The sequence below is a fragment of the Pithys albifrons genome, chromosome 4 (assembly GCF_047495875.1).
Source record: "Pithys albifrons albifrons isolate INPA30051 chromosome 4, PitAlb_v1, whole genome shotgun sequence".
Lineage (NCBI taxonomy): Eukaryota > Metazoa > Chordata > Aves > Passeriformes > Thamnophilidae > Pithys > Pithys albifrons.
This window is the reverse complement of record NC_092461.1, coordinates 24123118-24141413: the sequence shown is the minus strand read 5'-3', so window position 1 is coordinate 24141413 and position 18296 is coordinate 24123118. Positions and strand designations below refer to the sequence as shown.

The 18296-nt window shown below is 37.2% G+C and overlaps 1 protein-coding gene across 1 annotated transcript in view; it reads right to left on the bottom strand.

Moving 5' to 3' along the window:
- Positions 1-18296, bottom strand: part of ADCY2 (adenylate cyclase 2) — a 213817-nt gene that overhangs the window by 57127 nt on the left and 138394 nt on the right. The window contains exons 7-13 of the mRNA XM_071553661.1: positions 17869-17996; positions 11180-11338; positions 10695-10827; positions 10227-10403; positions 8869-8912; positions 6857-6937; positions 2059-2128 (exon numbers count right to left, since the gene is read on the bottom strand). Coding sequence (XP_071409762.1) covers positions 2059-2128; positions 6857-6937; positions 8869-8912; positions 10227-10403; positions 10695-10827; positions 11180-11338; positions 17869-17996 — 792 coding nt within the window. The remainder of the gene's footprint in view (positions 1-2058; positions 2129-6856; positions 6938-8868; positions 8913-10226; positions 10404-10694; positions 10828-11179; positions 11339-17868; positions 17997-18296) is intronic.

Here is an 18296-nt window from a genome sequence, read left to right as displayed (position 1 = left end):
TAAACACTTGATATTCTTAGGAGAGAGTCAATTTGATCTGTTTTGTCATGAGAAAAATCTATTTATCTCTAATTAGTCTGTCTAGAGACATGAGAATTAAGCAATGAAATATTTATCAGAGCTGTTCTGCTATTTGAGATAGAGCTATCTAGGTTGAAAACAATTAAGTACTCAAAGGAAAATGATCTAAGTAGCTATTAAAGTTACTTACCCTATCCAATTTTTTTTCCAAAGAATAAAAGTTTAAGATTTAATTACTAAAAGAAAATACACCCAAGTGCTCAAAATGCAAACTTGAGAAAATGGAAAGTGCATGACCTGTGCCTTCTAACTGCAAGCACACAGCTGTGTCTTTGTGCTTGCTGCCAAGTTCTGCCCATGGAACCAGTGTACCAAACTTTAGGTGAACATGTAGAAAGTGGCTTTGGCAACCCAACAGCTTTATTCCATTTTGAACTGTATGACAAATAAAAAGCAATTCTTACCACATATTTAACTGCATTTCAAGGTAAAGATATGATTTTACTTGATGATTTGCATTAAGTTCTGCTCTTCCACCTGTTAAATATGTTTATAATGGTCCTGTTCAACATTTTTGGACCTCGAGCTGCTGTTAAAACCTCATAGAATTCCAACCCACTTCTAAATTTATGTTGGTGTTTCACACTTCTCCAGACGTTTCCTAATGAAGGCAGGCAACTCATTTCTTAGGTTAAACAATTACTTTGCTTTATTATCTTGCAGTACTTTCAGACGCTATAGGGATGTCATGTTTTTTTCTCAAGTTGTCTGTCAGAATTCATTGGTTAATACCACCCACATCAAAATCTTAGCGTGCTCCTAGGTACAGCCTTGATCCACTCAGTGTGCCCCCTAAATACTACAGATGAGACCACATCAAGTCTAGACTCTTCTCTCTTATGAAATCTTTGAAACCAGCTCAAGGAGTCTTGAAACTTTTTCCACACAAATGCATTGCTAAGGGCATACAACACCTGCCTTTGTCAGCTGTAACAACATTGTTCTCAGGAGCTGTGAAAGAATCTGAAAATTATTTAGATGCTTTGAAGTGAAAGATATGTAAAAAAAATGTATTTGAGTACCACACAGACACAAAGGATACTTGCTGCACAGTGTGAACACAGTATGTGAATACTTCCTCTAGCCCATTCTTGCCAGGTTCACTCAGTTGTCCAGCTAGCTGTGGTCAAACCTACCTCTTACTTCCCTGAGGGACAGCATAACTATTCATCTATCAGCTTCCCTATGCTTATGGGAAAGCAGAAAGAGGCAGCTCTCCAGTCTTCCTTCTGAAGCTGCACCAGCATGCAGAAATACACTTAAGGTCCACAGGGCCATAAAACAACAAAAAGGACTCACTTCATAGGCTAGTGGTCACGACAGTCACCTAAAAGGGGGGAATCTTTCATTCTCCAAGGACTAGAAACAGCATCAGTTACTTCATTTGTACATACAGGTCTCAAGAGTGTTTTATCACACATATTAGTCCAAAGAATATTTGGTGTGTTGCATCCAAGATAGCTAGGCATTTTCCTTAAAAATATATTCATAGTATTGTTTCCTGAGAATGGCTGTGTGTATGGAGAAAACTAATGAACAACTGATATCATTACAAGTCTATCATTACTACAGGTGGAGTCTTTGAGACATTGCAAAAAAAAGCCCCAAACCAGTGCAGTTCGATAAATGACTTTTAAGAATGTAGATTATGTAACTTAGGAATTCTTTGCTCCAGTTCCATAAAAATTGGACTCTCAAGCCTCCTCACAGTTCTGTGAGACCATGAAAATGTCAAGAAGTTCAGGTGAAATGCAGAGCCCTACAAACAGGAAACTAGTTGCAGGCATCACATGCGTAAGATTTCTTCCATAAATTAGCTAAAATATTATTGTAAGGTTTGAGTACTTCTCCTTGCAGGAGAGGTAGTGTCGACATGGCTCTGTATTACAAAAGCAAGGGATACAAGCCTCATTTAGGGTAGGTCTAAGAAGGAACTGACCAAGGAATTTGCAATTGAACTTAATGAAAATAACTTACTTCTTTTTCCAGAGTCTTGTTATAGAAAAGAAGTGATATTCTTTGAATGTCTTCAGATTTAAGCCATTGCCTAGAAAAGGAAAAGAACACTATCAGTGAGATAAGAATAAAGTAGTTCTGTCCTTTTACATAAATGAAATACAGCAAAATAAGAAAATCACTTGGAATAAGTCACGTTCTTGTGTATTGCAATGTATATGGTGAATTTCACTGACAGTAAAAGTGGAGACTACAAATCCCCTCTTGGTTTTGACTTCTGGTGGTAACATACACATGAAACAAAAGCTCAGATAAATTGTTTTATTGTGGATCACTCTTAGAAGAATCAGGGGAGAGATGTATATGATGCAATTCTAAAAGTGATATTCCCCTCATGTCCAAAATACTGTAGCATATCCAGCTGGCAGAAGAGAACTTGAGATAAAAACAGCTCTTCACAAGTGTTTTTTAGGAAGCACACTGCTACAATATACAAGAGTGGTAGGTAAACTACACTTCATGAACTCCTACTGCAAATGAAAATGTAAAAAACATTATTAAAAGTGGTGGAGTGATTTTGTCTTTGAAATGTGTCAGTCTCTTGACCATGACCTTGTACTACAGAGGTAGATTTTGACCCTTTTACTGATTATTAAAAATTTCTTTCCAGCTTAAAGATAAGAAATAGTGTGAGTACTTGCATTGGAATGACAAATCTATTTTAAACAAAGTGAATCCTGACAAAAGCTTGACTTAACTTTTACAAAACAAAATGTTCTAATATGAAACTCTACATTTATTTTAATGGACACTCGAAAAGATATAATGTATTTAAATTTCAAGAGGGTTAGGCTGCTTGTACCTCAAGCGCACTACACAAATCTGAAAAAGAAATTAATTAAGCAGGCTAATTCTGTAGGCATGAAATATTTGAGCTTGAATAATAGCAGCAGGGCCTGACATTTTTTGCAACCTTTCCAGCAATAACTTTAAATTAGGCTCTAAGTAGTGCCTTTAGTCCCAACTGACAGGCTGCAATGCAAACAAGTGGCAGTAATGAAGCAGAGCGGAACAGATCCAAAATTAAAGTTCTGGGGGAACAGGAGTGGACAGAGTGCAGTGTAAGATATTAGCTTTGATTTATGAAAAAAAAATCTTTGTTTCCTTGCCTGGGAGCCTGTCCCTGTTCCTGTGCAATCAGTTTCATTATAAAAAGGGGCTGTAAACATTCTCAATTCTAGGAATGTTTAATTTAAAAATATATTTCCCAATTTGCCCTGCAATGGCTCATGTTTATATCTGATCACAGTTAGGATTCTGAGAAGAAACACATCTGGTAAGCTGGTGTACATATGGCATGACTTTGTTTTCGTTCAGCTGTAACCTACTGGAGAAAACATTCAGTTTGTGGCATATTTTTGGTAAACTGAAAATTAAATGCAAACCTTCTACAATTTAGTCATAAAAATCAATCTTAAAGTAGCCCTGTTTTTCAAATAGTTAACTAATTTCCCATTTTCCCCTGTGGTATTTGACAGGATGATTGATTTGATTACCATTACCATATTGTTCAAAAGTTCTGTCTGCAGATCTCCTCCCAGAGGCCTCATTCAGTTTGTACACACTTGAGCGTATGTGAAATCAGCCTCACATTTCACACATTACAAGCTCTTTTTTTCCGAAGATTTTAGTTTTTCTTTAAAGCTCAGAAAAAAACCCCAAAATCATACTGGTTTTAGGCAGCAGATGCTGAGAGATCGGAGATGAGGGAAATAGTACAACATATATAAATGGAAGTGGAGAGTAATGGAAGAGAGAGTACAATGTCACATACCTTTGACACAGAGATAAGGGCTCAAAAATTCTGCCTCCAGCCTCACTCCCTGATGAGCCTAAAAGTTACCAAAGTATTTGCAAGAAATTGGGGATACAACTCCTGAGAAGCTTGGTACCAAATTTTGGCTTAAATTCTTTTGAAATTCCAGGAATAAATAACATGGAGAGAGAGCTGAAATTCTGGCTCTATCCACAGACATGTGTGGTTTCACAGGGCTTGTCCTGATTGACAGTACACAGCAAGGAATTGTGCACAGAATACAGCAGCCACTGTGACTTAAAGGAAAAAAAAGGCAAAGAGAGTCAGTCTCTTTAACAAACTGCTACCAAAGAGCAATTGGTGAGCTTTAGTTTAGCCCCCTCTGTAAGTATATATTTAACTAACAGATTGCCATCCCTCACATGTCCTACACAAGCTCCCTAACCACCAAGGCTCAGGATGGGCTGCTCATCCGCCTCTTGTGCAGGACAGGCACTTTGCAGCCAGGAGCACTTTGTTTAAGATACAGGAAAAAGAAACACATGGAGAAAGCATCACATTACACCCAAATGGCTAAGGGACAGAAGCTCTTTGTTCCTCACTCACTCTTCTAAAACTGTATTTCTGTATCTTTTAATGTAGTGCTCTAAGATAATAATATTGAATAAACAGGTCATAACTTTCCTCATTTGACTTTGCAAGGAGCATTGCCAACTAAGTCTACCACTCTGAAGGATGCTGTAAGGCCCATGGGCTGTTTTTAAGATGCCGAAGTTTCATTTAAATTCCAGAAGAAGGAATTTAATGCCCAGGGTTACTGGGCCTGTTATTGAGGCTGTGTACATATGGTGGTAGCAGTTGTGTGGGGAGATGGCTAAGCCAGCTTATGAACTGTCTGACAGGAGAGCAGTGAGGGAGGGAGCCCAGAGAAAACACTACAGTAGCCTTAAAATCTTGAGGTACCATTTCAATACATACTACATTATTTTACACTGAGTAAAGACAGTGATACATTCAGACTACAGATTTATCTTGGGACTGGCTGTAAAGTGCCTGGTCATGTAATTTCCAAAAACTTCCATATTATTATCATGCAGGCATGATAATAATATCATGCAGACATGCAGATAGCTCAGGGTGGATGAAAAATGACTCTGTAAAGTGAATGTTTGCTTTTGAATTACTTTCACGCCTTGTTCTAACTAAAAAGGTCAAAAGCAAGGTACTTTTAATACTGTATTTTAAATGCAATAATGTTTTTTTCCTCTTCTTTTTCAGTCATAGACCTATTTGCTATACAGTCCAAATTTTACACTTAAAAACTTTTAGAAATATCAGTTTTCTTATAGGATTTTCTTAAAAGTTTGCTTTCTGATTCACGAAAGCAAAAGATCTAGTTTCACAACCACTCAATTATAGATGAAAATAACATTTTCATCTTACAGCCAAAAAACTGAGGTACAAAAACATGCACAATAAGGAAAACAAAAATGTGATTAGTTTTGTGTCCCAAAAGTAGGAAATACTTTATTTAGTTGTTCTCAGTGCTTAGCTTTCACATAGTTACAGTATTACTGAATTCACTTGCTGTTTGAGGAATAAGCACTTTTAACAACTTATTCTCAGGCATTCAATTGAATCACAGCTTTTAAGGCATTCGTTCAGCAAATCAATACAGAGATAGGTTGACAATAGTGTTTTGGAAGGTGACATTCAGCCTTTCTGACATATACAATCATTCCTTACCTTTCTGCAGTTCCCCATGTAATTCACAAAATGCACTGACACTTTTTCAGAAACCATTTTATCTCACAATTTCTCTGAATTTTATGTACTAACTAGGTAAGACAAGGATTCTCTGAAGTAAAACAACATACAGTATGGTCACAACAGTATTTTAATGCATTCATACAGATGCATTACTTTTGACATCAAACAATCACTTTTACAATCCACTTATCAAGTGTCCCTAAAGACACACAAAACCTGCCAAAATTTATACAGCTGTTTTAGGGAAGTCTACTATAATAAATTTCAGTGCAGTATAAATTATAAAAAGGCTTTGCCTATCACATGCCCTACCCTCTTCCACTCTATTGTTCTATGATCTACAACTATCAATACTATTTTCTGAAATTACTGAAAAGCCTTTTCCTAAAGCAAAGTACCACTTAATAGGACTAAAATATGAAAAAACCTCCAAATGTGACATATGAGCATTTAATAATTAGGTGTAATAATCAGCTGATTAAGATTCTGAGCGACAGAAGTAGGGGGGGAACAAGTAATTCATTGCAATTATTGTCTGCATTTTTGAAGGACAATTCCCTCATTTCATCATTTAATATAAGAAGCTTAAACACTTATTTTGGTCTGGTATTGATTTCTCTCTCAGTCTTATCTATTCACCAGCAAGCAGAGAACATCAATACTGCCTTCAGCTTTTCCTAGGACACAGAAAAAATACATGCCAGGTTGCTTCCCCCAAATTCCAATATGCCAGCAAGATTAGCCTTCTCTAAGAAATCAACCAACTAGTTGAAATGAAGAGATATTAAACTATAATTTTAGGGAAAGTTTCTAATTCTGAAGAATTGTTTCTGTGACAATTGTGAAGCATCAATTTTCACATCATTCAGATTCCCAAGCCGGTTATTTCTTGTGTCTTACTCCTCTGCTCTAAGGTAAGATAATTCTGTATGAAGGCTTTGAGTCTACAGATACAAACAGCTACAGAGCAATAACCTATTTGCCATGAAGATCAAGACAAGACAAAATCTCTGTCACACCATGATTCACAGGCACTTTCTTATCTCGTATAGTAGAAAATGTTAATGTACAGCCTTTCTTCACAATGTGCAGAGCTTCCTATGCCAGTGTTAGTGACACCTTTCCTGTTTTCAGACTTGGGTGCATGTGGGAGCAAAAAATAGTAAACACTTCTCTCTCACAGATTTATGCCAAAGTTGGAAAGGATAGAGACAACAGAGGATAAAAACATACTTCTGAGCATTGATTCCATCAATGGCCTGGATCATTCTCTCATTCAATTCCTCCTCAAACCTTCTTTTCTGTGATTTTGTTCTGAAATGAGAAATGTTGGAAATTACCTTGGAAAATCATTACATAGCTAATAAACATTAACCAATAGCTAGCATATACTTGTGAGGATAAGAACAATTTTTTAACATTTATACTTCAATAGGAGCTATAGACATCAGGCACACTGGACCTTGCTATGATTTCTTAAAAGAAACAGCATAAGCTACAGTCTGACACACACACACTCACAAATCCAGAGTTTAGCTATTAGGGAGCTCTGAAAATACAAATCTAAGCAAATATTTCATTAAAAACAAAACAAAACAAAACCAAGAGAACTCAAGAGATTCTGATTGAGGGAAGGTCGCCCACAGCATTATGGATTTATGAAGAAGAATGAGAATATGTTCAAATTCATAAACCATTTCAGTTTCTTGCAGTTATTTTAAAAAAATTCAACTTTTTCAGTATCTTATGATGAGCACAATGTGATAATGCACCCAGGCATAATAGGTATTCTCTACCAAAAGACTGCTAACTCTTCTTTTCTTGGAAATATTTTACTATTTTTAGTAAGAAAACTGAGCACTGTCTGAAATCAGTTTCAAACATACATCATGTTTCTCTGTTTGTAACTTTGTAACACATGTGCAATAAAAAAGCATCTTTTCTTTGGACTGGACTCAACACAAGCCCAGCAGAGGATCATCAGAATGAGTTTGTCTTTGCTAACATAAGTTACTGCAAAGATCATCAATCCTTTCAGAAACTGTGTTCTCCTTAAAAATTAAATATTTCAAATATTGACAGATTATGTCTCTGTATTTCAAAATTTAAATCCAATGTTAACTTAAAACCAGTGTTTTGTAAGAAGTCAACAACCTGATCTGAAATTTGACTTTTTGCTTACCAAAATATTCTTAAACTACAAATTGAACCCTGTCAAAGGTAAATGGATTTTCTTGGGAGATCTCTTGGGAGATCCTTAACAAGATAAGACTATTGTGTAATTACGTAAGAACTAATACTGCCACAAACAGAAGCCTACAGTCAGGCTTCAAACCCTACATTTTCATATTCTAAACCAACATTCATTTACAAAGTGCTTATGATCATTTCAGGTGTCTCATATGGGAATGATTAACTAGCTTATCTAGAATCCTAGCTACATGTCTGTCTCACCAAGGACTTTCGACGTCATTAATGGTTTCTAGAAACTCCTTCCATGATATGGTATCAAGACACATTTGTACTTTTTCAATCTATTTTAGAGTGGAGTGTAGAAACACAAAAGCAAGATCACTTGAGATTCTTCAAGAATTGCAGTATTTCCAAATGCCAAAGTCTGGTGATCTTTCATTGGCTGATTGAAGTTCTTTGGACATACTGTCCAAATGCAAACATGCAGTTTCAAAATTAGACTATTTTTATTAATATCATGCATGTTCAATCAAAACTTGTTCATCTTCTGGATTTTAGCAATATTTTAGGTAATTGCATAACTCTACAGTAACTAAGAAAACATACAATAGACTGAAACAATAAACCACATTACGAATACAAAGCAATTAAACAAATATATAAAATGTGTCTTTTAGTATATATCATTAGCTGTTGTAATAAAAACTATTAACAGTCCTTTCCATCTTCCTTTTTCTCACCCCTCTGTGCCTTCTCCCAGTTTTTCTGCATATAATTTTCTTCCCACAAACAGAGTAACTAGTTCCTTAGGAGAAACAAATAGCTCATCAACATATCAGATCAGAATAATGCTCTTTGGTAGCAGGAAGTATATTTACAAATCATAAGTAGTGTGTCTGCCAAATTTGTTTCCATAGCCCTTCCCTGTGTAAGAGATATCAGCTGAAAAAGTAGTTTGCATGAGAAATGGCCCTTGATATTTGAAAGCATATCAATATATATGTGTTTATATAGACTTTATATGAATAAGTAAATTTTTCACATTAATTTACCTCTCTCTGCAACGCTGAAAATGATATTGCCCCATGGGAACATCCTAAAAAACAAAACAAACAAAAAAACCCTATTAATTACAATAGACTTTGACAATATTAAGGTGCTGTAAAAATAGTGTTGAAAAAGGGTCTGGTAAGGAGAAGTTTCCAATACAAATACTTTTAACATTAGATTAAAACTGTCTACAGGAAAATCCAGCCAAGAGTAAAGACAAAGTGACCTGAGGAAAAACTATTTGTCATTCCAAACACTAAACAACTAATACAACAGTCTGAATCCAAGAATATTTTGCTTTACCACAAAGAGTTCAATGTCACTACTGTTTGGATGTAGCCCAAACTCTTGAAAGCTTCAGCAAAAAACAAATCTTAAGTAGCCAAAGGATCTGAGGAGCCAAATACTACTAGTGGTAGTCATTACTTTTTATTAATAAGCAACAGCAGCCATCACGGCCCCACTTATTTTGTGATTATAGTGATGGGTGGGTACTTTCTGTAATGTAATGTCACGATCCACATTTCAGTGCACTGTATTTATTGAACAAGAATATGAAGCTCAATCCTATGTCCTCATATGTAACAGAAACAAAACTGAATGCCAATGTTGAAAGTTATTAAAATTTACCTTTATGCTTTCACTTTTTAGAAGTAGAAAATAATGCAAGGTACAAGCTGCAGCTTGTACTGACAGCAGTAAAACAGTGTTAGCAAAACTAAAAACAAATTTGTTCTGCGCAAGAGATGCAACATTGCACTATAATACTCTAAAACTCAGGCCATCAACCACAGCTAATAAGTGGTAGGTGCAACTTCAGATGGTAGATATAACAGTGAGTATGGATTTGATTCCTGGAGTACTCTGAATTAAGTCCACTACAGCTATCGCAGGGATTATTCTAACTTCACAGCCTTTGCTCCAGGTTTGGCCATATTCTAAATGAAGAATGTAGCTAAACAGTCAATAAATCTCAAGGAATTTCTCTGTATTGGAAGTTTTCCTTTGTAAAGGTGTTGCATTCTGGCTTTAAGTTCAAAATATCTTTCCATGAGATGAACAGCAGCCACTATACATGCTGTGACTGGGGAGTCCAACCTCAGAGGGTCAAATTGTGTATTTCAGTAAGTATGTTGGACTCCTTATAATTCAGAGATGCACTTACAGGAAGACACGGCTTCTTAGACCTAATCCAAAGCTCACATTCCAGTGGAAAAGAGTTCAGCAACTTCACTGGGTTTATGCCCTATACAAATACGTGTATCTTCTTCTATCAGAAATAACCAGGTATTTAGCAGTAAGCCCCTTTTTCCTTTCACATATTGCTAATTTGTATGAAGTGACATAAGTAGGCCCCTACTGTTGTGCTTATCTTGCCGTTTTCAGTGGTCATGCTGTCCCTGTGGTGCAAATGTGCAAATGGCTTGGCTGCTCCCCAAGATTCCAGGTAACGGGTCATACGGACAGAAGCTCTCATTTTGGCTCCATCAAGAGTATGTCGAGGTCGAATGTGGTGCTGAGGGCTTCGCTTCTCTCCCTGGTTGACAGAAAATAAAAGGTGTTGTCAGCCTTTGCATTCATGACCTTTGGAAGCAGCACTTAAAAATGGAAAGTTGCTAAGAACCTGCAAATCTTAATGATACTGCTGGGAAATATCAGATACTTATTTCTGAAGAGCGGGAAACATTTGCAATGCAAACATTATGTATTTGTAGGCATCAGTAATAGCTCTATCAATATCTTATGGTAATGAATTATTCAATAAAGAGATTAGTGGTCCTGCTCAAAAATATCTATGACTGGCCACAAAAATAAAAGTACTACTAACCTTAGGATTGATTACAAAGTAAGTCTTAACATTATGTTCTTTCAGATATGGGTCCCTCACATCTCCATCCCCATCTTCTACTTTGTAAGCTCCATTCAAATGTGCCAAGGTGACTGAGGTGATGTGAACACGGCTGAAATTAAAAGAATGACAGAATCACAAATAACGATCAAAACATAATTTGAACCTGGTCAACCACTTTAGCAGCTTTTGGATTTACCTTTTATATATTGCTCACTTCATTTACAGTCCTGCTAATCTAATTTTTAGAAGTTTAATGTGTAAAAATCTAAATTTCCATACAGCAAAAAAATATTCCTTAAAATCACAGGAATACTGAGCGCCCCTTTTTATTTTTCCTAAAGCAGCACTAAGAATTAGTTCAGGCATCTCCACGAAAGCTGATGGCTTAAGACATGCTACCTATGCATTTCTCCATGACTGAAAAATCCATGTGTTCAGAGGTTATCAGGGAAACCTCTTACCCTGGGACTCCTCCAGCTTCCATGTGATTGGCCAGAGTAACATCATGTGACCACACATCGTACTGCCACTTCTGCAGCCCAATAACGCCGCACAGCACATTCCCGGAGTGCACTCCCACACGCATATTGATATCAACTCCAGTTGCATCTCTCACTTTCCTGCAGTTGAGAAGAAAACCTCTGTTAATATACATAATACGCCCTTTCTTTGCTTTTAATTTACCAGTCAGAACTGTGTGGATGTCACGTCCCTGGAAGTGCTCAAGGCCAGGTTGGATGGGGCTTTGAGCAACCTGCTCCGATGGATGCGTCCCAGCTTGCAGCAGCGTGGTTGAAACTAGGTGATCCATTCTGATCAAAACAATTTTATGATTCTATGAAATTAGCAATAACAACAGTAATAACATTTGCCTCTTTTCAGCATTGCCTCCATTGTTCTTATGCTAAGAGTATATATTGCTTTCCTACTGTCTATATTTGCAACAATTTGTAAAAATATTAATTCTCAGCTCCATGTCTGAAATTCATTCTTTCATACTCATTGAAATTATTTGGGAGGGCTGAGCTAAGTAGTGGCAATGTTTGGTCTCGTGGTAGAACCTAAGGACTGTTCCTGTTCTACAGGAAGCTTTTGGAGATCTGGAACTATTGTTACACACCCTTCTGTCTGAAGACCCTAGTATTTGCACTGGAGACCTAATATCTGTCATATCTGAGGGGAAGGATGAAAAATCCAGCACCTCAGGATATTCTACAGGCTGTGGCTTGTACACACTTTGGGGATATGGGCTCAGTGCCATTCAGGCTGTGGAGACCACGAGATTCAACAGTCTTCCACATGCTTAGTGTGACTAAGAATATTATACAGTGATTGAAAGGCCACCCTCATTGTTCAGACCACATCTAAACCTTTGACCTTTCTAGTGGCAGAGCTAAGTATCTCTTCACCCCAGCTCAAATCTCAGAAGAACCCTACACATAAGTTAGGCATTTATCTTTCCAGAAGAAGCTCTTCCCAATCATAAGTGGGTGACTAAGGTCAAACTACCAGAAGGTTTTCAGACATATGTCATATGGGTACCTAACTCCATATATAAAGAGCTATAAAACTAATTAAGATATTGATAGGCTTATACAGCTCTAAAAAATGCAAAGATTGTAACTTAAATAGATTTATGTGTTTAAACCCCAACTCACATGGACCTAAACCTGACCAGTAATAAGGAATGTGCACATATATTTATCTTTGAGAAATTCAGGGTGTTAATGAAAGAATCAACTACAGAATTAGGAACCCAAATGGCTCCTGTATACGAGTCAGGTTCATAGTTCTAGCAACATCTTCAGTCCCAGTGACGAGAATCATCAGCTCTGTACCTTCTGGAATACAGAATTGAGCTGGCCCGTAGAATTTAATAGGCTTAATTTGATATGGTAAATGCTACATTTAAGCAGTAGTTCTCAAGTGTTCTTGTTCTGGAAAATTAAAGTAACGGGAGCATGACTGAAAGAATTTTAATTCCTCCCGTCTCTATCAAGTGTTTATTAGTATCTCTTCACTTTGCCATTTTGCACTGCTCTTGTGTAGCTGACACACTTGAAAACGAACTGCTCGCAAATGATCTTTCTAAGCAGTTGGCAAATGACAAACACCACTTTGCTCTGTACAAAGAATATGACACAAGCTTAGCACTTCAGAAAAAAGGGTTTTACAAAACTGGGCAAAAATGGAAGAGGAAGATTTACTTACTCTCTAGGAGTGATTGCTAAAAGGCTGCCCTGCCATATTCTGCAGAGCAAGTAAAATAAAGTCTGGTCGAAAATAAGCTCTCAGGAATTCAGGAGGGAAGCAAGTAGAATATCTACCAAAACTGAATCTTTTCTTTCATCTCCCAAATTAAAGAAACCATAGAAGACGTTAAAATAGCAGTGTAACTCTGGACTAAATTAGGGTTCACTACTTTTTCTCTCCTATGCTCCTTGAACACTTGCTATGACGATGCAGACACTGAATGCGTTAAAGAATATGGTCTATCACACCCCCATAGGACACTTGACTTATATACACAAGTGTATCTGAAACTTCCCACTTTAATTTTCTGCTCCCCCAGTCTCTCCAGTTTCTTAGCACACCACAGGCTGTGTCCCCATCCTGGCTGGGCAGTCAAAATACTCATCCTGATGGTATATTTCCTACTGCAAGCTGAAATTTGAGTTTGTAAGGATTCTTTGTTTTTCAGAGGCATGGTTAGCTTCCAGGTACTTGCAGCAGCTTTACTCCACACAAGCAAGAGTTTGGGTCTTTAGGAAGGCACCTACTCTTCTTACCTGAGCTTTATTCATCTCTAATATGGACTCAGGTATATAAGACTCACCTAGTCTTGTCTTACACACTATAACACATTTAGTGAGCCTGCAGCATTTAGTCCCCTGCAAACAGCTAGCTTTAAAAGTATAGATTCCTTTTGGATCAGACCTACAAGAATGAAATCATATTAAAACAAAAATATTCTACCTTATATCTAGCATTCAAAACAGTATAACCATCTCATCCAACACTTTCACTTTCCTCTGAAAAGGAACTCATTTCATGCTACTAAATTAAAGTCAGTCTTTGAGAAACATGTGGCTGAGAAATATGTGAATTAGGAAGTCACTAGAGAGAAAAGGGGGTGGAATTTGGGCTGAAGGAAAACAACACATATATTCACACATAAACATATTTTGCCTTAACAGATAAACTCTAGCCTTCAAACATCCAGTTAAGGTGGCTGGCTTTCAACATCACAGGCAGCACTGGCATTTATGGCTCGGTAAGGTGAGCATCCCACTCCTGGGCATGCAGGCTGCAGACTACAAGAAACACTGAATTTGTTCCAACGTAGAGTAGGAAAGAAACTAATCAGTGGGACTGCAATCCATGTTTAAATTGAAACAATCCACAGCACAGTGAGGCTGAATAATTCAAAATGTAGCTACATATTATTAGGTAACAAGACTGAATAAGACTTTGTACTACAGATCACCCGGCAATTTGGCAGAATTTTTTGCTTCAAAGAGAACTGGAACTGAAACCACATTCAGGTGGAAAAATCTATACAGAACTGTTAATCCAAGCAGTGAACTCCTCCGTTTGAGTAGTTTACACACCCAAGGGGCAGTTTGCACCTCAGTGACTGAATACAGCAAAAATTCGTATCTGACAAAAAGGATATTTTAGATAGTGAGTCAAACTTACTGAGTTACACACTTCCAACAGTACAAGTATTACTTCTCATTTTACAAAGCACAGAAGTATGTCAGGAGGTGATTCCATACAAAGATGAAGTAATCATACAACAAAATATGGAGCTGATTAATAATCAGCAATTTTTATTCACCTGCAGGCTGCAACACTCGACATAACACTCTAAAAGCATTTGAAAGCACGGGGTAGAGATGCCTCACTTCTGTAAATAGGCTGTGGTAATCAAGCACGTCTCTACAGGAGCATCATGGTTTCTGACTACCATAATAAAGTCAGATCAGAATATACTATATAACTAACATACAATTTTCTAGTCTATAAGGCTGCTCTTATCAAGAAGAACCTGATCATACAGCATTAACAATGAACATACTTGATAGCAGCTTGAGCAGAAACTTATTTCCAAGAAAATTGGAAGTTCTGAAGTGTGAGGAACTGACAGATTGCTCTCTGAGCTCAAGTAAAACATTGTATTATGATGTGTGATATTATACTTTCGGTTCTTTTTGAAGGGCACTGTATGGCTTGAGCTTAGCGTTGTTTTTCCACCAGTCTGTAACCTTCTATATTTTTTTTCTCTTAAGCAAGGCTGATCGGAAACTCCATGCAAATCCTTTTAACTCACATTTCTCACACAGCACACAGATGTTTTGAAATCCAAACCAGAAAGCTTTCATTTTCACTCAAAGGCTGGGGAAAAAACCCCAATGCGTTTAAGCCAGCCAACAGCATGGATCAGAACTTCAGAACTGACACCATTTTACCAACTGTTCTACCGAAGGGCTGGTAGCTTTAGTTTCTAATATGCTAGAGAAGCAAAGGTTTTAATTATAATATTGATCTAGTACGTCTAAGTGAAAAAGAGAAAGCATCCAGTGAAAGCAACTGAGGAGACAACCAAATCTGTAGATTTTAATGTTTGGGAAGAAGTACTCCAAGTGTCATTTAAAAATGGGTTTTTTGGGGCACGATGTAGGGTACAACCATACATGGATGAAGAAAAAACATTTTAGAAAATGCAGCAACCCAGTTTCTGTATTGAAGTTAGTTTTAAAGAAAGGAGATCAAAAACCTAGATTCCATAACTGCTACACCTTTGCTGTGAATACATGTAAAGGAAAAGAATCAAATTTTCGTTAATCAACCTATCCATACAGTAAATACCCCCTGAACTGAATAAAAAGACAAGGCAACTGAAAGGCAAAACTCTTGTGACTACAATTAAACACATATGAAAAAAGTATTAAAGGATTAAAGGAATATTTTTGTATGTCTATTTCATTAATCATTGAGATTAACACTGTTCACCATATCTGCCCATTTCATGATGAGGTGCACACCACACACATACTATACAAGGATAAGACAACTTCTTACTTTGCTACCTGGACAGTAGTAAATATGATCTGGGCCATAACATCAAAACTAGAACTTAAACTTATAGAGGAGCATGCAAATTTTAAAATCAAAGTCCAATTGGATAGAAAAAACCAAATCATACAGATGACTCCCAATTATCCAGAACTCCACGCTACATATTTTGGCAAAGTGTAACTCACTTATATACTGTAATTTTAGTAAAAGGAAACTTAGTTTTCCTACAGAAAAGATATTTGTGCCATTAATGATAACTGCTATAAGTAACTGCTTGAATAGTTTAATCCCTAAAAGCTAAAAAGAATTATGTTATGAATTGTTTTCTGACTTGGTTAAAAAAAAAAAGAAAAAAAATGAAAAAAGACATGAAAGGCTTTGTAATTGTTCTTTCCTCAAAAAATGTTTTCTAAATAAGCTAACGGAATAAACACCTTGCTTAAGAAACAAGCTACAATACTGAGCTGAAGTTTCTGTGTAGGAAGGTTTAAGATCCTTCAGCACGATTTGCAGACATCCAAGTTAGGTTTAAGTACCTTCATACTGAAACCTGTCCAGTTTTGGTGGCAGAACTCAGTCAGGGCAGGTAGCTTACAAGAGCTATTTCAACTCTGCACTGAGAGTTGACAGTAGTCAGGTGTAGAGCTGAGGGGGAGTAAAGGTGCCCTTTTGCAAAACTTCTTTGAATTTCCGTCATCGCCAGAACTGCTGGAGTTGCCTATAATCCATTCCCAACCTACTCTTCAGTAATAAGCTAGAGGATTCTCCAAGTGTGCCTGTAGCTGTATCCTCAGTTGTCTTACAAGTGTTAATCCATCAGATACAACCATATTTCTTTTTCCTCTTTCACAAGCCTATCAAGCCTCCTGTTACTATCTGAGTTACTGAAATAAATTACAACTGCTGTTTCAAATGTAATCATATTAGGATTCGCAAATACTTTGCTCTATTTTCTGTTTTGAAGGCAGACCAAGCCCAATTTTTGTGGGAAGGAAAAAAAAAAGGACATATAGAAATTCAAAACACTGTTGATATGCACAAAATTCTCAATAGTACCTCATTGTGTTAATGCAAAAAAAATTTTTCAGGAAGTCCTCACCTTTACAGAAAAGGTGACATTAAACCTAAACTTGGGGTTTTGTAAGAGAGGCATATTTAATTGCTTATCTAACAACATGGGAAATAGGTCTCAGCTCAGGAATCTTTAAGCTATTAGACATATCTTTGGTGGACATGCTCAGTATCACTCCACAGGCTTAGGGCTTGAGGCATCTTAATTGTGGTCAGGCAACTGCTCCTGACCACCACCGAATTCCAAACTCATCAGGAGCCAGGAGCTCTGGTCTTTCACAGAGCTGTTTGACTCACAGATGGGCGGCAGCATCATGACTGAAAAAAAAAATCAAAGCTTCCAGGTTTTAGGTGATGTCTACTGGGATATTTATCATCTCATAATCACAGAATCACAGAATAGCTGAGGTCAGAATGGACACCTGGAGATTGTCTAGTCCACCCTCCGTCTCAAAATGCAGACAGCGAAAGGAGATTGCTTAGGACCATACCAGTTGGATTTTGAGCCTCTCCAAGGCTGGAAAGTCCACAACCTCCCCGTGCCAGCGCTCAGCCACCCTCACAATGAAAAAAAGTGTTTCCTGAAGTTCAGAGGAAAACTCCTGTGCTTTAGTTCGTGCCCATTGCCTCTAGGCCTGTCACTGGGCACCACTGAAAAGCTTGGCTCCATCTTCCTTTTGCTCTCACTTAATATATACTTAAATATATTGATGAGATTTTCCCCCTCAGCTTTCTCTCCTTCAGGCTGAACAGTCCCAGCTCTCTCAGCCCTTCCTCATATGAGCAATGTTCCAGGCCATTAATCATCTTTATGGTGTAGCGACGACGGCCTTGCACAACCCAAGACTTTAAAACATTTCTTCGCTGAGTCCAAGATCAAGATAATCCTGCTGGACCTTGCGGGGAAACACAACTACTGCAGGTTTGAATATTTCAACCAGATACAGATAAAATAGATTTTTATGGCTGAATATTTAACAATAAGTTTGGCACTTACTTAATGGCTTCGCACATGTCCAGTCCCATTTTCACACAATTCTTGGCATGATTTTGAAGAGATATAGGTAGTCCAGAAACACAGTAATAGCAGTCACCTAAGATTTTAATTCTCATACATTCATTTTCCTGGAGGAAAAAGCAAGGTGACATGGTCACTTTCAACTTGAAATACATAAATGTAGGTTTACTGTTACAAAGTCTGACTTAAATGGTATTAGCAAATTCATTCTACTTAATCTTGTTTCAGCAGAGAAGGATTTGGCTTGCTAGAAGAGAAGTGCTATTAAGAGTTTTGTATGGCTGATCCCTCCATCTGTTATGGTCCTCAAGGGGCAAAATCAGGAAGTAAGTTCATTGCAAAACATATATAAGCAATGGCAATCATAATACTATTTCTATAGTTTAATATATTTTACTGTAAAGATT